The 23,616-nt window shown below is 34.4% G+C and overlaps 1 protein-coding gene across 1 annotated transcript in view; it reads right to left on the bottom strand.

Moving 5' to 3' along the window:
• LOC105361999 (uncharacterized) overlaps positions 1-23,616 on the bottom strand; it is a 73,556-nt gene that overhangs the window by 8,857 nt on the left and 41,083 nt on the right. Inside the window, exons 2-3 of the mRNA XM_011499325.1 lie at positions 6,281-6,489; positions 2,071-2,319 (exon numbers count right to left, since the gene is read on the bottom strand). Of these exons, the coding sequence (XP_011497627.1) occupies positions 2,071-2,319; positions 6,281-6,489 (458 nt within the window). The remainder of the gene's footprint in view (positions 1-2,070; positions 2,320-6,280; positions 6,490-23,616) is intronic.

Below are 23,616 nucleotides of genomic sequence, written 5' to 3'. Positions count from 1 at the left end.
TAAGTTCATTCCATCTCGATGTGGGACAGCGGCGGCATTGCTCGGATTCTCCATTTTCTTCTTCGTGTGCGCACACGTCCGGAGACTTCCGTAATGAGAACCCTATCGGCAATAATCCGTTTATGCTGCTCGTTTCTTCGAGTCGGAGAAGCGAAAATATTGGTTATCATTATCGTCCATTGATGTGATTGCGTCCTATTCCGTTATGATTTATTAATTGAATAAGCGAGTCAATGTAACGATTAAGTGTTGCTGTTACAATTTGCTCTTTAATATTTGTACCGCCTAGATAATTAATGTATTGGTTTATGTGACTTGTGCAACGATACAAGTACAACAAGGTAAAGGATATTCCGAGAGGAAAATAGAAGTTTCGAGCATAATTTTCGGTTATTGCTTGGAAGTATAAATCGCGTTCGTATCAGTGCTGCAGGATGAATTTATAAATACTACTTATAACCGTATATTGAATAAAAATAAAAATTTTACTTGCACCCGTAGAATGAATAGCGATAACTTGTAATGTGCAATAATATTTATATGAAAGAAATAAAAAGAGAAAAAAACGTATTTTTTTAAAAATATTTTCAATTACATTAAAGTCTTTGAATTGTTAATGATAATGGATAACAGTGCGAATCTTTGCCTTAAAAGCTGTTATCGATTTAGGTTTGTAATTAAATTTAGCACTAAATAAGTAATAAATATACCAACAAAATAAAGCAAAAAAAAAAAATATATATATATATATATATATTTATATATATATCTAAATATTTATAATCTAGCACTTATAAAAGAGAAAATCGATCAAAAGAGTAAAACCATTTTTATGTTTGTTTTTGTATATGTTAACGCTCCTTCCTTGTGAAAAGCAACAACAAAGACAGAGAACAATTTAATTATCGGATAATTAGTGAAAAATTCTCTGCTACCATTTTACGATGTACAAGCGGAATTAAATAATTATTTATGGTTCTTATATTGCATAATTAAAAGCTGTTATCGTCCAGAGTATTTTAAACACTTTAGCTCGTTAAATAAACCTGTTTCGAATGAGAGAAATGCTCGGACATGAGAAAACTCAGGCCAAGATTTAAAGAACCTTACTTTCCTAATGATCTTTGTTTTGGATAGAAAGTTATATTGACTAGATAAGTTGTATATTTGCGAATAGATTTCTCTAAGAAACTATTTGAAACTAACTGGAAGGCATTGATTTCTGCAAAACTACTTTTCAAAGTAAGGATATGAAATCTTAACCCATTTTAAAGAGAGTTTAATACGACATTGAGCAGCAGTTGTAAAAATTTCATATTAAAAGTCACGTCGGAAAAGTGATTAATTAAAGAAAGGGGAAAAGCCAAAGAATGATTACTTTGGGGTTCGGAAGTCTGCATAAATATCAAATTGACGTTCGGTATAAACTCTGCCTCTAAAATTGCCTAACTTTGATTTAATTAACTTTGTCCCAACGTACGTGAAAGTAATGAGGAGTAAGGTGGAGAATATCTAAGGTCTTGAGCATCAAATACTTAGCAGATTGAAATTTCTCAACAAGAGTTCATCCGAGCATTTTCCACTCAAAGTCCCGTTATTGAGAGCGCGGCTCGATAAGACCAAATATAATTACCGAGATCGAGGGTCACCGAATAATAAGCTAATAATAAAATTACGTCGTAATATCACTTCGATATGCCATTTGTATTCTTTTCCTTTTATAATGTTAAATGCTTTTCAACTTCCGTCCACGATATGCCTGTCGCGTGTGTGTAATCAATTCATCTCGTTAGCTCAATATTTACTCGTATATATTTATCCAACGATTTTCCATCTCGCTGTTTCCTTAGCGTGCTTTCTCCGTGAAAGTGAGAGGGCATCGTCTCAGCCGCGAGATAAACAAACATCCCCTCCAACTGAGGAGACCTCGGAGGTCCTTTACAAGCGGCTTAGAGGCAAACCGATCACGCCCCTGTCGCTCACAACGTACCAGAATCAGGCAAACCAGTCGCATTAGACGCACCCTATTGCCAAGGATTCCGTAACAATAGCTATTCCATAATAACTTACCAATCATTTTGGCGCCCTGGGCCGGGCTTAGAGGATAGAAGTCACCATGAAGCGGACAGTGGAAGCCGACACGTCGCTCCCGTCTTCTGGCACGTCGCGTCAGGGCACAGAGGAGCGCCCCGAGGCCGAACATGAGTGCGCCCACGACGATACAGATTGGGCCGAGGATGCGGGAATTGCCGGTAAAGGCTATCCGAGCCGCGTAAGAGTCCTTGTCCTCGTCCTCGCCAGGGCCGCGATAAGAGGCAGCTGAAATAATCGAGTCGGCTTGTTATTCGTTGGTTGCGAGCACGCTTCGTTCGATTCTGCATTTTATTCGATGGGATTTACTGCTGTTGGAGGGGGGGTGGGATGGGCAGAGGAAGGATTAACATTAATGTGAAATAGCGCAGGTCACGCAACGTTTCACTTTTCCATTTTCATCGTGGAAATAGAAAGTTTTTAAGCTAATATCTCCCGATATTGTCATTGGCACGATACTCTCATTAATCAATGGGCACATCTCACGTTCTGTTACTACTATTAAACTTTATTATTATTATTAGTTTACCGAAGGTAAATAGAATGATAGTTTCCAGAAAAACGAATTTAAATGATTTAAAAGATGTCAAACACGAAGCCGAAAGCATTAAAATATGGTATACGTAATTTTCGATGGATAACACGAGTCTAAACAATTTTTGACAGTCAAAACAATAACTTGGTTATCGCGATATTAAAAAGCACGGAGATAACATTGAGTGAAAAATCAGTATAAAATTTAATAAATATTTCGTTTAAAGGATAAATTATTTATTACAAATTTTCTCTTCATAATGAAATGTAAATTTTAATTAAGAGCTCACTTAATTCCCTACATTAATGTAACACATATGTTGAAAAAATAGAATGAGATGATAATGATGAGAATTAAAGTCACAGATCTAATAGTTATTGTTGATAATTCAAACAAATTGTTGGCAACTTCAATGATAATTAGCGAAAACGTTAGACATAGCATAAACTTTTAAAGGTTCTATTTGTATTTATCGTCAATATTTATAATAAAATTGTTTCTATCTATTCTAATGCTTAATCTATTACAATTAATTTAAAAATACAATAGTAAGAAAAAAACCAAAAAACAAAAAAATGAGACTGACACGCTCAATCTAAATAATCAAGAAGATTATTGTTATTGAGATGGTAATAATAATTATAACTTTCTACTTTTTAAAATTACGGGAAATAATTCAATAGAAAAAACATATTTAGAATTGATTAGAAATTGATGTGTTAAATGTTGTATAATTGAAATTAAACATCACAAAATCATTCTTTATTGGCAATTAAGAAGCTGTGACTTGCGTTTAATAGCATTGCCGCCTATGGAAATACAAATCTATGCTTAATAAAGTTGAATATAATCTACTATAAAAAGAATGGTATTGGAACTTTTAATGTCACTATACAAGAGAATTAAGTAGAAAAAAAAGAATAATAAATAAAAATCACTAAAAAACTGATCTTGAATTTGTTTTTGTTTCAGTAACTCATTCAATAACTCTAAAGTATTATAATAAATAACGAATTGACAATGTAGATACATATGCATATATATATATATATATATATATATAGATATGTATGTATATATGACGTAGGATTATATTACTATTTTGTCTATTACAAATTATTCGTTTATTTCATTTCTATTAGCATCTATTAAATTTTTATATTACATACCCTATGTCGGCAGTAATGAAAATTTAATGCATTCTTCATCAATGAGCTTAGAAAGAATAATAAATAAGAATTATTATTAACAGGGGTAAATAATAATTATACCTATATAAAAATATACTGTATGTGTAAAATGTAAAATGTACTGTATCATTTGAATGTATTTATGTAAAAATAACAAATTACGCACTTCTTTCTTTACGTTTATATTTATTAATAGAAAGTATTGAGACATTTTTACTCTAATATTACTTGAAGTAGAAGTTTTTATTATCTTTTTACTCGTATACATTCCTATTATATGCTTAACACATCATTATTGTGTTCGGAAAAAAAAAAAAGAAATATATAAACGGAAAATTTTTTTATTTCATTTAAAATACTCGAGATTTGTCGTAGTCGTGTATGAAAAGTATACCACAAACGTAAATTCTTATTATATAATTTGTTCAATCTATGCAATGTAAGTTTATTGATAATTAACAAACAAATATTATCATTTATTATTAAATAACATACTTTTTATAGAAATTGTCATCTTGACCATGAAAAATTGCCTATGCAGGCTTTCATATTCTTCAAAACTAAAGAATAATATTACTAAAATTATCCCCAGATCGTTACAAATCGTCGTTTGTTAGTATTTACATACGTGATAACTATATGTTTAATATTCATAATTATTCGATGACGTTTATTTACGAACCTTTTGTTAAAGTATTAGCCTTAGTTTTAATAACAATAGTATAATGCGCGTTAAAAAATAATTTCCATTCGACTGTAATCAATATTAAAATTAAAACCCTGGCCAACCTACGTAAATGAAAAATCAAATTAAAAAAAGTTTTATAAATGTTTTGCCATTATAATATTGTTAAGAAAATAGAAAATAAGTCTTTGTTAAAGTTGGCGTAACTGTTGCACAATTTTTCCAAATATCCTGAAATTAATGGAATTGAAAATTTTTCAAATTAGAAATTTGAGAACTGCATTTCTCCTATCAATACCCTATTTTATAATCCTAAAATAAATTAAACAATATTATTAAACATTAGGACTCTTACTTATTGTGTTTCTCACTTTTATTTATCTAAATATATATATACCCATTAACTTATGACTGGATATCGCTCGTTCATCTTAACAGTCAATTTGATCTATTTATTATAGTCGTGTTTAGAGTGCATCCAACACTCCGAATAATAATCTCTCCAGAATTTACGAGCACAATTTCCCGAATATTAAATAATGCAACGAAACGCCCGTGTTTAATAAAATATGAGCTCGTTTTTCCACATACGAATAATTATCTCATTACATCTAGCAATAATTCAGATTGGAATAAGCAGATTCGCGAAGTTTCGACTGCCCGTCGGAACGAAAATTATAAAGTAAGCAAGAAATTCCGCCGTTAAATCCCACGTAATAAAAGATTCCGGCGTAACAACAGTGGCTCATCACCAATGCTAAAAAGACCGCGTGGGCCCCGAATAGAGTCCCTAACGACCCCCTCCCCGTTGTTACGGATCATCGTCCCCGCGATAAGCCGATTACCGAATCAAGCGTCGGTTCAACGCGTAACAGCATCCAACGAGTCCCGGACTTTTATTAATCATCGTGACTCAGAAATTCAAAAGAAGCTGTTGTCCAGCCGCCAACGCACATAAGGTTTCTCCCGACCGACTCCCATGGCTTCCTCGCTCGCGCTATTCTCCAGAGGATATTGCCGCGTGCCACTAGTTTTTGGCCGGGTCGATCTTGGTGGAGAGAAGGAGGCTCTTCCTATTACGAGACATTTTGATTCGCGATAACGTTGCGCGTCGTCTCGTCGTGGGTTCTTCTTCCCTCTTCCGCCACCTCTATTTACCGTCAAAGGAAGGCTGCGCAGGTTCGCGCTTCTCCGTAACGCTGCCCCCCCCTCCGCTCCTTCCGCTCCTCACTCACTCTCTCTCTCTCTCTCTCTCTCTCTCTCTCTCTCTCTCTCTCTCTGTCTTGCGAGCGAGCGCTCGGCTAATTATCGTCGATTATCTCTCGCTGCATAATCTAATAACTTTTGAATTCGTAATTGATCTACTTCTTTATCGTGCGCGTCGAACTACATTGTCATTTGTCGTACGAACCGACCCTATTTATCGTATCTTTATATTAATAATTTATGTTTATTATAAACGACGGGCCGGGCAAAGGCTGGACTAGAATATTATCTGGATGAATCATCAGTCGAGTTTGGGCTCAACGTCAAAGTTGGGCTTCTGTTCTAGCCTCTCTCTTCATTAAATCGCTTGAATTAAAGAAATTTTGTAGGTCTCGTGGTGGGTGCTCAGTCATTCGTTATCTTAAAATAATCGCGCGAAGGAAAATGTTAACGCCGAAAGGCCCACACCACTCGTCTCAAAGATCCATGCGGTGCAATTGCAGTATGGGCTATCGAGGCAGGGGGAGGTTCTTGATAAGGAGCAAAGCCCCTGAAGGTGCGGCTAATACGTACCGGTGAGGACGGCGCCCACGAGGACGAAGAGGAAGCCGAAGGCTGGTAGAGCGATTTGACAGTTGGCGGCCACGACGACCCCGGCCACCATCAGACCACCCTCGATCTTCTCCACTCGTAGCCGCGAGATCGAGGCCGGGCATTTTAATTTGGCGCTGAGTCCACCGTCGTTTAGTATTCCTTCCTCTGGTGATGCGTTGTTGTAGGGCCTACAACAAGAGCGGGACGAGCCCGAGTTAATTTACGACGTGGCGCTGGTCGTTGCTTTATTCTCGCTTTCTCTCACGCTCATTTCTAGACTCGTGCACTCGCTTTGAGACATGTGGGAGAGAGGAGGCGCGCGAGCGATACTTCCTCGTCGTCGTCGTCGTCGTCGTCGTCGTCGTCGTCGTCGTCGTCGTATTGGAAGTTTGCGATTCCCGATTCTCGGAATGGAGACGCATTTCAGGGGAGACGACGATGGCACTTGGGATGAGCTGATGCTCGAGTCGTATATATGCATTTTATGTTGTATGTTTGAAATAAGGAGAACGAGAGGGAGAGCGTGACGAAGATAAGTGGGAATACTATTTTTTTTCTTTTTTCTCTTTTCCTTTTATTATTATTTTAAGAATCTACTTTAGCTACGAGATTATGCTCTTTGGTTTCTATAATAAGAAGTGTTTCATGGGTCGTGTGGTCGGATACGATAAGAACAACAATGCGCTCTTTTTGTCCTCGTGATGTTCTCTTCAATCCTGGATAAATTATATTATTGTCTATTGTCTATTAATCAAAGTGGTCGTGTGTATGTTTTTTTTTTTTTTTTTTTTACTTACTGTATTGACCTAAATGAAACCCTATTAATATTGCTTATATTTTCTTGTAAACCTCATTATTGAACGAAAATGTACATAATGTAACGAATTATTGTTAATAAAAGTATGGCTTTTGTCGTGAGCGATCATTCGAATTTGTCAATTCATAATCGTTGCATTTTCATAAAGAAATAATAATACAATTCTTTACTTTCACTGACAATTCAAATTAATCCTATTGTTCTATTCGATGTATTTTACTCTCGTTAGTTCGCCCTCGCACACTTATTATAGCCCTTTCTAACCAACTATAACCATTGTAATAAACAAAATCGAATCATTGTCACTGGGAAAGAATGTATTAATTATATTAGCGTATTGCGGATACGGAGTGCGCAATGTACCGCAATATTTCCTCAAGTCCTTTAAAAAATTATAAACCATTATATCATTATCCTAATTTGCCGACGAATAAATACAAAAATCATCATATATAGGAAAAATATTATAATTATAATAAAATCCGTGGTAAAGAGATTTATAAACTCTGTTAAAACTGCATCATACGAGGCTGTAAAGTTTATGAGCGCGCAACTGTATTATATATTTAATGGGTAAATGACCAACCATGGGTAAATTGAATCAACCCTCAAATGTAAAATTTCACTTTGATAGATAAATGAACTCGCTAATGTTAGCTGCGATCTATTCGTAATACCTCGGCAATGTAGACCGCATCGATTATTCGTAATACTACTGAGAATTTATATGCTAAAGCCAATGCTATTTAATACGTATTCATTTCCATGCTCGGATATCGCGAGAGAAAAAAGAACATTTTTCCACGCATTATTTAATTACGCGTGCGACTCGAGATTTTGACCAACGGTCTTGGCCACATGGCGTGGCATTGTTATCGGCTCGGATCGTTAATTTTCATGGAAACTAACGCACTGCAAATTATTTTTATATTACTGAATCCGAGTAGCACGTGCAAACGAGGAATGTGTCTGAAGGTCTTCACGATATTCCGTGAAATTGCAGTTCAAGCGCTCTTTGTCACTTTTGAGATAAGAATTACTGCGTCCCACGACGACTTTATTATTAGATTAGTAAAAAGTGAAGCTTTAGTGACTCAGTTGTGAGAATATTTTGGTAATACATTTACGCGCGCACGCGTTATTCAAATTTCATTATCGTGTTAAAGCGATTCAATATTATATATTATTGTTTTAATCGATAATAAGCCGTTATTAAATTCGACAACATTCGATTATAAAAATTTACAAATAAAAATACCGCCTCGTATAATAATATGCTTGATAAGATTAAGTCTTACTCACCATGTAATGTCGATGAGTTTGAAAAAATGAATTGCAAAAATCTTATTTTGTGGTGGGATAGTGTAAACGAAACATTTTATAAGTATTAAATAAGCAAGACAACGCAGAGGAATATTTAAACTAATATTTCCAATACAGGAATATGTTAATTGATTGGAAAAATTTACTTTATGTTACCGCGTACATATATATATATATATATATATTCCGTCGAGGGGGCGGGACGAGGAGGAGGGGAAAAGAGGGGAGGGAATGTAAAAATTGATATTTCGTTGTGATGAAAAATAAGTTATATAATATAATGAAAAAAATATAATATACAAGCACTTGGGTTAATATGACATTTAATATACTATTGTTTTAAAGTCCATTGTTGCTTATTAACTTTGAATCCCCGATTGTGTTTACTAATTATTCATAAGCCATAATAAAATTAAAAAATAGTATTCATTTAATTTAAATCTTAAGCGTCGATCCATAAACTTTGAATTTTATAACTCTAACACGCGAATACACAATTTAACATAATTCTTATATACTCAAACTCGTTCAATGATCAGTGAAGTCTAACGAAGCCAAGTGAATAAATCCGATTCACATGGTTAACAAATATCGTAGATAAATTAATATCGACAACATTAAGTTTTATTACGAGCGTCCATCGAATTAACATTGAAATTAATTATATGCAATGCAATAATTATACATAAATTAAAGACTTTATTGAGCGAGTAGTTTTCTTTTCAATACCCAAACTAACTTGTCGAGGTTTCTTAAATAGTGCATAAGCCAAAAGCTACTTTAAACATTAATAAATATCAATATACCACTACAACACAAATTTCACCTCGTATATAAAGAAAGTAGTTGTAAGCGGATGAAATAAAATTTGTGTTCGTTAACTTACCGCATAACTTTGCAAATTCTTCCGGCGTAAATCGCGTCCAGTGACTTTCGCGTAAATGAAGTTTGTGCAAAAAACTGCGATGCATCTTACACATGTACATTCACTCATCGACCAAGATAAAAAGTTTGTAAAGTATGTTCTCAGTATTATTAAACAAAAAGCGCTTCCGATGGCGCCACAAAGATGGCAAATTATTATTATCATGGCAATTATAATTCGCTACATGTCAACGCATTTGTTTCTAGGCGCATGACTCGCGTATGTTTGTATGCGTGTGTGCGCGCTTATGTATATCGTATTGATAAACAAGTACGTTAAAATGTGTTTTTCTTTACATAATTTAATGGAATACGAAGTAAAAATGTATTAATGCCCGGAAGCTCTTATCTGATACGTAAAAACGTAATAATTGTGGTGTATACGCAGAGAAATTTTTTTAATAAAATTTCCATTCTCATTATCGTGATAAACGCATATCTTCGGATTTTTATTAACAAACTTGCTTTATCAATTCTTAAATTGAACAATATTCAAATAACATGGAAATCTTTGAATTATGTAACATGCTTTGTAAGTAAATACGAGCTAAATCAATATTAGATAAAGTAGTTAATAATCTTAATTTATATTAAATAATATCTTGTGATTATTAACTGGATTACTGGAATACGCAATTATTCAATTCTTTTGTAGTTGAGAAGTTTTTTTTCAACATGAATGAGATTTTATAATGCAAATGCAGTAAGTGGAAAATTTCGTTATCGATTCGTTTCGTTATCGTTCGTTAAGAATTATTAGATATTAAGCGAACCAGTTAATTAAAAGCATTTTTCTTCGATTTTTATTTTAATTTGCTGTTTACTTATTATATAAAAGTCAACATATGACTAGAAAATAAAATACGTAAAAGTACTTTTAAAATATTTTATGAAAAATGAAGAATGTTAGTAATAATCGAGCAATAAAAAAAAAATTATGTCACTCTATGCGATTATACGATTATATCATAGAAAAGTGCAATGCTTTGTAACGTTATTTTAAACGATGAAAACTTAAAAACATTAGAATTTATCTATGCTATTAAAATTATATAATAAATGTTTATTTGTGATAAATGAAGCAGCATTTGAAACAATGTTACAACATATTTTTATTTTATTATTATTATACCTTATGTTAACTAATTTATTGTATATCAATATACATCCATTCTCTTCGCAATTTACAATAAGACAATCCCAATAATCATATATTTAATATATATATATATATATATATATATATATATATATATATATATATATATATATATATACATGCTTGTTTATTATTTGCTACTTAACATACATATTGTCGCTATTTATATTAATGAGGATTCTATTGTCTCTTCGTGGAAATTTACATGTAACTTTAAAAAATGTTGGTTGCATAAAATATTTATATGTTGATATTTCATGAACAGTTTTTTTTTTTGTTCAATTTTTTAATTTCATTCCAAACAGGAGCTCCAACTTGATATTTTTGGGATATTATTTTATTTATTGTTCGAATTATTTTAATCTATAAAATAATGGTAAAAAAAATGAATATGATATTATCAATAAAAGAGAATTTGAAAATCATTAAAATTATTTATTGCATAAGAAAATACTGTATTTGTAATTTCACTTTGTATATTTGAGATTTCGATTTTGATGTTTGCCAGAAGCAAAACAAACAAGAGCTTTAAGTAAAATTAAGTAAAATACTATTTCTGTAGATATAAAAACTAGAGAATTATTTAATAATATAATTAATATATTTCTGATATTATTATTTATCTTGTTTATTAATGTAATAAAGCACTTTTGATAATAATAGGATAATATAATTGAATGTAAATGAGCAAATACAAGGTGTTATTCAATGTATAAAAACTTAAATAATAGAAAATTACCATTCACCTCGAATAGTTCGCGGCAAATTCTAATAAAACTACAGGTCAGAGTACTTTTCTTAATTACCTGCACATGTATAGATTATTAGAATAACAAAGATGAATAGTAAAACAAAATAAACTAAAAAAACAAAGGAATAATGGATTAATCGAGCAGATATGCTCTAATTGGTAGTTGATGATTATTTTTGCATAATGATTCATTCGCGAAAGTCAAAGTTTTAAAAATGGCTCGATTATTTGCAAATAATATTTCGTAATCAAATTGGCAATATTTATCAAATTATCACCAATAAGATTTCATAACAAAAATTATAAATATCGCGTGAGTAATGTTTAGAATGTTATATACTGATAATAATAATAAGAAGAATATAAATTAAAATATAAAGTAACTTGATAGAAATTACATACCATTTCTATTGATTCCCTAAAGATTCCTTATCTTAAAAAGTACTTGCAAACATATATTATTTTACTATAGATTTCACGCCGACAGAACTTTAAACCTTTATACCTTAGGCTCGTACATTATCACCTTGTAAATAACTTCAAGACAATAAGATCCTGGATGAATATAAAACTGTCAGTTGTTTTATAATCAGAAACCTCTATATGCACAACAATTACAGGAAAACGACTAAAATAAATGATTCTCGGGCTTTTTTCTGATTAAATTATGTGAAAAAAATAAATTATATTGCTACAGTGATTATAATAGAATATAAAGCACCTCGTACTTTAAGATTTCGTAAAAAAAAAAAAAAAAAAAATAATATTATTTCAATCTTGTACAATATAAGACGAAAATTGGCTTTGTATAGAAGAAAGTATATAATCAAATAATTATTTTTGTTTCTTTTTCTTCTTTAAGTGGGGAAAAAAATACATATATATATATATGTAAAAATTTGATGTGTTTGTATGATACATTTGAACTTTTCCTGGATATGGTGATTATCTTAAAACTCAAAATTACACATAATCTTTTATTTAAAAGAAATAAAAATAATTTACATATAAAAAATATGGCTTTTTACGTACAGAGACATGAAATAATAATAATACTTCATCGAGAATACAGAAAGGAGAAAAGCATTTTTTCCTTCATTTGCCGGCATTAAGTTTATATTTATAATGAAATAATAAGCCTCAACTTTTATTTATTACAGTTTCATTAAAAAATTTCACGTAATAATTGTAATAATTCTGGAATTCTTGTTTGCCCTCTACTTCTTAAGTTAATATTTAACTTCCGTTAATTTATTCTTGAATTAATGCGCCAATTAAATATAAGCTACGAAGAGAAAAGTCTTCTTCTCAGCTCGAAATTAGTTTTAATGCCGCATTCAAAAAGTTTTATTCGCAACTAATATTAAAATTTTAACGACAGCACACTTTATAATTATATGCATCAACGGACTTGATATTCTGTATTTTTGATATTTCTGAATAGTTGAATTTCAAATCGTCTTGCACAAGTTTTTTGTATAATCAATTATAAAAGCAAATGAGAATACGCACAACTTTATATGAAGTGACTGCAAAAATATGTCCCAATTCTAATGAGAGATACAGTTGGGAAAGTGAAAAGAACTTTTTACAATAAGAAAGTTCTGTCGCCTTAAGTATCAACGGTTCTCCCCTAATGAACGTAAATATTTCCAATCGTTATAAATTGCTTAAAAGTCGGGAATTTAAAAATTTATGCCGCAGCTCCAGGTCACAACATAATCATCATAACTACTGTAATGTCTCGTATAATAATAATAATAAAGAGGCGTAAAAGTTAAGTAACTTTGGCAGAATTGGCAGAAGTGAGAGGGGAGAGCGATCGTTTTCCTTAGCTATTTTCATCGCGCGGTTGCACGCGGAGGAACGTCACGTCGTTGTGATTAATAACCGCGCCACTTATAAAGCGCGGCTGGGTGTCTCGCACGAGCAGAAATCGCGAGATCAATCGCTCTTGGCCTTGGGCAGAGCCAAAAGCGAGTTCGAACGGTATCGGGGAGGGCTTGGCACGGGTGTGGGGAACTTCTTCCGTGCGATGAGCTCGCGAAACGGAAGCCGAGCGAGCGGATTCATACAGAGAGGGCAAAGCGGGGTTCAACGGCCCGCGTCATCATAGTCATCGTAGTCATCGTCGTCGTCGTCGTCGTCGTCGTCGTCGTCGTCGTCGTCGTCGTCGTCGTCGTCTTTTTCCACGGCCTTCGCTCGAGCTGCACGTGTGATGATCAAGGCGCGGCTCTGCGACCGAATACCCAGCGATCTTATGTTTCCCTTCATTGTCCGCGAGGCTCGAGTCATTGCCGCGGGAAAATCCCAGGCACTCCGGGCCGACGAGGGGAAGGACCCATCAGGAGCCCAGTGACAGCGCGATTTTCTTCTATGTTTTTTTCTTTTCTTTTCTTTTACTAATTAAGTGACAGACAGACTACTGCTAGAAGCTCGAGTGGCCTCTTCCTCGATGTAGCGGACCCCCGTTCATAGTAGCGCCCCTAAGGTCTATTCTACAGTCGCATTGACAATGACGTTTAAGTGCGAGAGGTCGGAATGCTTTTAATAAAACTGAATCATAAATTATTGGATAATCTAAAACGGTGTGATCTATGATATATATTAAGAGCTCAGCATTTTTCAGTAAGTTGACGTACTTTTTCACACACTCTGAAGCATCGAGATTCATTACAGCGTAGCTTTCATTTTGTTGGGCAGGATCGCAAATCCATGTCTTATATGCATAGCCTCGATACTTATTGCGATCGCTTTATAATTACACGTCAACATTAATGGAGATGGACGTTGAAAGACGTTAATCGACATTAAAAGTTGTATTGAAAAACTAAAGCTTGGTTATAGATTCGAAGGTAGAGCTTTGTCGTTTCACCGCGACACAAGCACGTTACATCCAAAGATATCTTTGAGCTGTTTTAAGGACATAAATCACCAGCGCATTCTGTAAATTCAGAATTATCTCTCTTTAAGATGAGCGTCTATATTTTAGACGAATATTATTGGTTAATTCAAAACAGAATATTCAAATGAAACTCAAGTATTAAAGGATAATGTTAATATTAATAAAATCAGCATGACTGATTGATAAAAATAATAAAATGACGATGTAAATGTTTATGCGATAAGACCGAAAATATGAGAGAAGAAGAAGCTAGTTAGAGCGTCAATGATGAAGGGTGATTACACGTTTGTTTGTGAGGCAAATTGAATTTTCCGTTAGAATCTCCCAATAGCTTCCGCCCCCAAATAAAAAGCAGCTCATATTCTACAAAGTTATATTATTGCTTTTTACCTTAACAGGCGTCTTACTTAATTGCATGAAATCACGAAAGTACGCGATGTATTGTTGACCGCTCACATGTCTTATTTCTCAAATGAAACGGGAAGCGAAAGGAAAGAGGAGTATCGTGCGCGAGAATATGTGTTTAAAAAGGCTACGAAAGCAGCAGAAAGAGACGATAATTTTGGTCGAGGAGCTGAAAAAGGCAGAACTAATTCAACCGAGAGGAGTACCTATGGAGTCTTTCGTCTACCATTTGGGCGACTATACGGAATCTTTCTTTTCTTTCTATTGAATCTTCTTTATTTCTTGATTTATTTCAAGTTAGCAATATGCCGCCCTCTCCTCGCTCCAAAAGTGATATATAAAAATATCTGTACCGTTATTTGTCTTCGCTGATCATTTTAATTCTGCGAAATTTGTAAAAAACAAAAAAAAAACAAAAAAAAAAAAACAAAGAGAGAGAAAGCAAAAACAAAAATTTATAAGATTAACAACCGATTACTGGGCTATAATAATATGAAATGAACTTTTTTTTTACAATTTCAAGAATCGCTTATTTAATCAAATATAATTAACTAACGTATTCATAATATGCGTTAAATTACATTATTCTGTCATTTGGAATTGCCAAGTCTTCAGAACAATTCTCTACACCACAATAAGATAAATCGCTCCTAAAGAGTATTGTAAATTTGTGAATTACGTTAAGAAATTACGTTGGAAGAATTTTTGAAATTCTAAATCAATAGCCAATGATGAATGGGCATTTCTTAATACAAAGTACGGGAGAGAGAGAGAAAACAAATCACGCCTTTCACGGGAGAAAAAACAGAGTTCGGCTCGGTGCAAAAAATGCGCGTTTCACTCGATAGAAACGTTCGCCGGGCACGCATACTAAATGTTACGCAAATTTGGTAATTAATGTGAGCGATGGAGGCGGTTGGGGGGGGGGGAGGCAGAGCATAATAGAAAAGCACTTACCACCCAAAATCTATAAATCAGCGAGCAAAAAGAGAAGTAAAAATTGCTCTAAAATTGATAAGATTAATGAAAGGATCCAAACGGACAGAGTTTCGCCGACGCGGAAATCTCCATGTGCGGGCTGATCCTTTTTGTTCGTTTGGAGCCGTCTCGCGTCGGGGAAGTCAACGACCGGATGGTATCATCGCGCGATGTGCGGAAGGAGAACCTCTGCCACTGCCATCACCGCCGCCACCGCCGCCACCGCCGCCACCGCCGCCACCATCAGCACCAGCACCAGCGCCAAAGTTTGGCTCGCGTACCCGAGCTCCCATATTTCCGCCGATGATTCCTTTGTGCTCGGATGATCCGTGAGGCAGTTGCCATCGTGGGCGGCTACCGATGCGGCGAATACAGGACCATGGGGTATTGGGCGAATGGGCGAACGACGGTTTATAATGGCTTGGCGATACGCTCCTGGACTTTGGCCGTCTTCGTCTAATCAGCCCAATGTCGCTTCGTGTCGTTGCATGTATCGTGCGCGTAGTAAATGTATGCTGTGCCAATTAATTTTAGTAATAATCAGACCTTATTTGCGCGTTATTTTCTGGCCATGACAAAAGGTTGTTATCTTCTTATTCAATTTTGTAAGAATAATGGGCGCCATTATAACGGCAGTTTTCCAATTAACCTCTTCAAAAAACAATTCTCATGCGATAAATAGCTTACGCTTTCTCGGAAAGTTTCGACAATTACTGGAGGTGAAAAAAAGATGAAAAAAAAAGAAGAAGAAAAAATATATATATATATATATATATAAATGTATAGAAATTTCTGGAAACGATGAAAAGTCGCTCGGGAGTAATAATGAAGGGTATGCACGAATAGGTGTGAGAGAACTCTACGAAATACAAAGAAAAGAAAATCTGATCGGTTGGTTATATTAAAATATGCCAATCTTTATGAGCTGTAATACTCAACAATTGGCAGCGCAAATATTTAGTTGAAAGAGAAGAAAGGCACTCGTGTAAATACTTGGTGAAGAAAAGTAAAGGATTTTTCGAATGACATACTTGTTACCCGTAAGATATAAGAATGCAAAAAGAAAATGCCGAAATTCATAAATAACGACGTAGACAATTTATGTGACTTTCCTTAAAACTGTCTGCGACCTGCCGTGAAAGGTAGAATTTGTAAGGCACGTCGTAAGCATTTTTAACGCGAGCCACGTAAATCTCATGAAACAATAAGAGGCAAAACCATGTATCTACGTATGTATATAAAATTAATAAAATATTAAAAATCATAATTCATAAACAAAAATCCAGTCTGCCAGTTTATCATGCAAATTGACTCGTTTGTCCTCTTTCCTATACGCACGTGCATACGCGAGTCGATTCACGCACACGCGCGCACTCACACAAAGTATATCTCTCACGCTCGCTCGCTAACACCCCATGGGGCAATTATTTATGGAACTTCTAATAATTGCGGCTATACATCGTTGCTATCTTCGCGCAACTTCATCGCAACGACCTTATACATGCATCTATCCTCAAATAGCAGTCAAACAAGAAATTAATAATATTACTCTCTCTCTCTCTCTCTCTCTCTCTCTCTCTCTCTCTCTCTTAACTATCCAATTCTCTTTCTTGCAATTACGAAACAGTGTGCGCAAAGAGTTGTACGATAAGCGCGATTGTACATTTTGAATATACATTACAAGTTATAATTGCGCTTTTACGTTCCTTTCGTGACTTATACATAATACATTAGGCGTGGAAAATTTATATTTTTGTATCAATGTACATTTATGCCAATACACGTGCATATAAGAGTGCGCGAAATTATATCGAACTTTTAAACTTTCTCCCGTAAACGTTAAAGATTATCACCAAAAACACGTCTTGCCGCTCGCGTTTGTTTATTCGCAGGCTCGAGCGCGAAATAACCGAGTTCACGAGCTAAATGCACCCGCGATAATGTCCGCGAGTTCCTCGTGTTGGAAGCTACGGAAGGAAGTAGCGCACAGCACGCAGTAAGCGAGGAAAAATCCCCGATGAAGCTGCTTAGGCTTAGGCTGGCGCCGACGTGAAATTCAGAAGAGGCCCCAACGTGTATTTATTCGCGCTTCGTTATCACAAACTGTCCGAGTGTAAATTCTTACCGCTCGGTCGCGTCGCTTTTTATCATTAACGCTTTTCATCATTGCCGTTGGGTATCGCGTGACCGGCGACGAGGGCCACGGCAAAAACCTCGCGATGAAATCACGTTCAACGGCGTAAAAGCCCCGCTCCTCCCATCCATACCCGCCAACTCCAATCCAAGCGTAACGCCTAACCTTTCCTGCAAATCGCCAACATCCGTCCGTTAAAAATCCTTCCACCGCGAACGAGTGCTGATAATTCAAGGTGGAGAGGATTCTTACCTTACCGACTTCAACTGGATAATCGCGATAACGTCTCGCTTACGACATTTATTTATTTTTTTAACACACATTTATTTTTTTTTTTAACCCCCCCCCCCCCGCCCCGCCCCGCCAATCACACTTTTTTTCTGTTTTTCTCTCCACGTTTGTCGTTAAAATTTATCACAATGTGTTAAAAGCATCCGTAATTGCTTTAACCGTTCGCATACTTTACGTTCGAGATATTATGAGTTTGGTATTGAAGCTCGTATTAATTAACATATTTAACCGATGTCAAGAGAATAGTGTACGTTAACATTTTTCATCTTTTTTTTTTTTTTGTTTTTTAATAAATTTACTCTCGCACGTTCATGCGTCCAGGGAACGCGAAAATTTACATGTTTTTTTTCCCTCCTCTTTGTTTTTAGCCTTTTTTTTTTTTTTTATCAAATAACGTTTGGATTTTCTTGTGAGTAGAGTGAGAACGAATTTTTTTGGTATTTTTCATTAGTCGATAATTCCTCGATTATAGCCCAATGAAAAGAGAAAAAATAAATGAATGTATTAATTTGGGCGTACTTTATAATAATCGAAGCGGAGTTGAAATTTACCGCCTTTAATTGTTATTTAAGAGTCTCTACCGCTTAGGCTCTTTGGCTCTTCGTCGGGCGATAGACAATCAATTTATTTTTATCTTAGAGTAACGGCAATTTATTCTTATACATTACTTTATTTAAGCAAGGAAATACGAGCGCGTTTCTTATGTACATCTTATATACAAGTTTAAGGTCAAATATCTCGTACATACCGTTGGTGCACATTTATCTACATAAATTCTTCAAAGTCCATCGCAACAAATGTAATTTACTTTGTATATAAGTCTCGCCTGTATTTTTAACTATTTATGTGCTAATTATGTGCACATGATAATCTTCAACGTAATCTAAATCGGATTGAAATATAATGCCCGAAGTAGATTAGACAGGCGATTTGGCCTTTAAAATGGAAAAATTTTACATTACAAAAGTCCAGCGACTGCTGGACGCACAGGGCGTCAATTCGATAAAGTAAAAAGGAAAAACAAAATTGTATGTTTGATGATTGGGGCTCGTGATGCCTCTATGAGATACCACTATAATTATCTCCCTCTCTCTCTCTCTCTCTCTCTCTCTCTCTCTCTCTCTCTCTCTCTCTCTCTCTACGTATTCGGCCCGGTTAAATAGCTCGAAAAGTGTCGCCCACTACTCCATTATTTCCAGACATTATTCGTCTACCTGCACCCGAGCCAATTGGAATTACGACTCACTCTAGGCATCGTCGTGAAAATCCGATGTAAGCTGATGAGGTCGGGACGAGGGATGAGACGAGTAAACGCGAAGAGCCTTCGCGTCCCCCTTTTCGCGAAAAGTCAATTGCCTAAACGACGCGGAATTGGCTTCTCTCCCGACATCTGGGACAGTCCCCGTCGACAACGCGGTCGAGGGAATTAGGGGGGGGGGGGGAGGGGGAGGAGGGGTGGAGGGTGGCAAGGGTGAGGTGCAACGCTCGTGTGTCTGGTCGGTTCTCGACCGCAAAGAGATAATAAGGTCGTAGCAATTTACCAAGAATGATGACCTTGTCGCACCAGTCTAACTCCCTCTGCCATCTTCCCCGCGCGTACCTGACGTTTTTTGCAGCGCGTGCTCTACGCTATTTCCATTGGCCTGGTGCGAGCGATATCTGCGGATGCGATAATCGCCGACTAGAGGATCCGACCGACGTTGATTTAATAATGGCTGCGCGAGGGGAAGTACGTGAGTTGCCGGCCTGCATTAGCATGGTTTTTATCAAGACTCGAATTTTATCAAAAATCATCGGTTGCGTCTTTAAAATGCTCGCGTGACTCCACTTCGCACTCGGCATTTCTCTTCAATTCACACATTTCTAGTCGTGGTCTTTGTTGCTATCACTCTCTCTCTCTCTCTCTCTCTCTCTCTCTCTCTCTCCTTTTTTTTTATCTTTTTAGCTTTTTTTTTTAATAGCTTTCCTATTATGTATATATATATATATATATATATAGATAGATAGATAGATATACGTAAAATGTTTCCGGGCAAATTGAAAATTTAACGAAGCATACTTGATGTAATGCCGAGAAAATTAACTTACTTTTAGACATTTGCATTGGAAGATGTTACTTCGAGTCGTAATGTTCCGTTTTAAATTATAATACACGATGAAACTTTATATTTGGCTAATGAAAATAACTTGGAAAATGCAAAGTCATCCACTTCTCTAAGTGAATTTTCAATAATTATAAAATTATGTAGAATGCCGAATAATTCTATACTCGTATTTGTTATACATAAATAAAACGCACTTGATGCACGATTAATCGATCGAATCACGTGTATTTTTAATTTAACATTCGATAGAATAAATACATAATTGAATGTTCTGTTGGAAATTTGAGATAAAGCAAAAAAATAAAAAACAAATATTTTGAAAACGTATTTGGTGAAAATATAGAAATCTTGCCTTAGGGAATGAAAGTCCATTTTAAATGCAATGAGTTTCACCACAAGCAAGATAATGTATATGGCAATAGAAAATCATGGTGTGCGTAATTGTATAAGACAGCTGTAATAATAGATAATTAAAAATGTTATTATTCATTGAAAGATTCATTAAACGTGATTGGTACACTTATAAGCAATTTATCATAAAATTAACTAAATATTCTTAATATATAGTAATATATCAACTAATTGCAAATTTTATTACAATTAATTGACTAATTAATTGTAAAAGACTTTCGTTTTCGTGTTTTCGCATTAAAAAGAGGATTAGCATTAGAAGAGCTTATAAACAATGAATTTCGAAAAGATAGAATAAACTTTATCACCACATCTTTTTAACAAATTTAATAAATAACACAGCCTATAAATAAATAGACCGCTAATATGATTATTAGAGAAAGATTTTCCTTTTTAGGAACGTAATTAATTATTTTATCAGTATATTTATTTTGTTGCTTTTTGCAATACGAGGCAATAAAAGGCAATTATAATTGTAATTATAATTGAATGTCGTAGATTGTGTTATTATATTGTTTCAAGTTTTCTCATAGTCGTTCCGTTAAATATTTCTTCTAATCTTTAAGATATACATTTAGATATATTTTCATTATTAGATTGAATGGCTTGTACAAGAGACACTTGTCTCCATTTTGAAGAATAAATGCTGTAAAAGACGATTTCTTGTAAGATTCATGATATTGAATAACCATTTAACATAAAGAGATTCTCATAAACCTCATGGAAATGCACAAAATATAATGGCAAATTTTATCGTCGTTTATGGATAATCTGCACTAAAATAAATATTAAATAAAAAAACAACATAATAATAATAATAATAATAATAATAATAATAATAATAATAATAATAATGACCCTGTTCGATTCGAGAATTCTTCGACTGACAGTCCTTTATATCGTATTATTAGCAAACGCAGCTTATTTTTAACAGCGAATAACAATATATCAATGAATATGTAGTATTGCGTTCGCATTGGGGAAGTCAGGAAGATTGGCGAACATTATGTGCAAGAAACAATCGATACGGAAATAACCGGCGCTCAACAATGGCAAAACAATACTCGCACTTACGACGACCTTATCAAAACAAAAACAAAAACAAAACAAAAACTAAAAACAAAATAAAAACCAAAACAAAAAAACAAAAACAAAAAATCCCGTATCGCTAATAATTTATCACCCACCAAAGAAGCCTACTCCAACACTCCAACTGTCTGCCTAATGAAAATTGCAATTATTTCCGTGCAATTGTATCGAGGTATGTATGTAATCGGGCATGGCGGACCACTGCAGCTCGCACATTCGCAAATACGCGAAAGCTCTTGATTGCCTACATAAAGCGTCAAATTTTATCGATGCCAGTACGTCTGGCTATCAAAAACAATAACAAAAAAAAAAAGAGAAAAAAAAATGGAAAAGTACCCCCGACATTCCCGTCAAATATCTTCCGCGAGCTTTAAAACTCGTTCCAATCCACTTTTTTCCTTCCTTCGCTGAGAATTTCACGCGCTGTAATGTGTCGTATCGATCGCCCCCGCGCTCGCGAAGACTTACACGTGAATTTTCCAAATGTATACGATAAACTATTCTTGCTTCATACTACTTTCTATTTCGCTGCTTTTCTGCGCGAGTTAAAATTTATCCTGAAATGTAAATAATTGCTCGCCAAATTATTATTAATGATGCGTGAATAATTATTGATGCTCGTTGTGGCGCTAGGCCGTGATGAAAATTTAAGGAAAGGTCGTTGTCCTAAATGTTTGCTCGAAAGTGAATTTATCAATAATAATGTTTAGGGAGTATGGTATGCGTGTGATGTTGCTGAAGGCATTAAAATTCGTTGTTTATTTTCTCCGATACACTTACATAATCGTCCGACGTGCGTTATGTTTTTATTTCATGCTGATTTCAATTTTTTATTTTTCTTCTTCTTCTTCTTCTTCTTCTTCTTCTTCTTCTTCTTCTTCTTCTTCGTTTCTTTCATTCTTTCTTTAAATGCATGAGCTCTCATTAAACTTAAATAACAAGTAATTGACATACTTGCATAAATTTATTAATAACAATTATGTTAACGTTCAAGATAGCATTACTCTTTGCATATTACAATTATCACCACAACATTAGGCATTTTATTAGCAATTGTTTATTTTCAAAAGAATTAACATTCCGAGTAAATTAAGTAAGACGATCTGTTTGTTAATTGTAAGCAACGTAATGGGGCTCTGGGCACGATTACCCCAAGAAAAACTAACGAAGAAAAACTATTCTTCGTGAATTTACAGGCACGATTGTGAGAGAGACATGATACATATAAAATTTAATAAATCTAAAGTTTCATCTTATCATATGATATCGTTTCTATTTGAATTGTTGAAATGAATTTTCAGTTTTAGATATAATGAGAGCTTTGTGGAATAAAAATAGATAAATTCTTTGCAATGAAATTTAACGAAGAGCACTTTAATTAACGAAGAGCTGAACAGTCGTATTAAATCTGATTTGTCCCCTTTCTAATTCTGTTATAAAAGCTACTTCCGTTTACGTGTTTGTCTACGGAAATATATCTTGAGACAAAAGAAAGAAGTATCAGGATTTGATAAATAAATTACGTAGTTGATATACACAAAAATAGTCATAACTGACAATAGGTCGTCTCATTTAAAATGTATGTGCAAGTTATTTTGCATTGTCGTCGTGCAAACGAGGCGTTTACTTCAAACGTACTTATAAACTACTATTCATTAAATATTCGTGTAGTAAAAATTGCGATGACAGGAAATCTTATCAAGAAGATATGAGAAAGGAAATCCTATAATCAACAACTAGCTTAACTAGAAATATTAAGTAGAAATATTAACTAGAAACAAATACGATGTCATAAAATGTGTGATTTCTTTTTTTATCCTATACGTGTAAAAAATTTATTCCAGAAAAGTTTTTGAATATATAACGACTATTCTTCCCCTTCCTTCAACGTTCTTTTAAATTTATATACAAAAATGCGAACGATCTATAAAAGAAGAAAAAAAATCAGAAAAACGCTATTTAATAATAAAGGCACGACTGTGTTAATTCAAAATATATAAAATCAAAGTAAGCACTTCCATCC

The sequence above is a fragment of the Ceratosolen solmsi genome, unplaced genomic scaffold, assembly GCF_000503995.2.
Source record: "Ceratosolen solmsi marchali unplaced genomic scaffold, CerSol_1.0 scaffold2, whole genome shotgun sequence".
In the NCBI taxonomy this organism is placed as follows: Eukaryota; Metazoa; Arthropoda; class Insecta; order Hymenoptera; family Agaonidae; genus Ceratosolen; species Ceratosolen solmsi.
The sequence above is the reverse complement of the archived record's forward strand: the minus strand, read 5'-3'. Positions and strand labels throughout refer to the sequence as shown.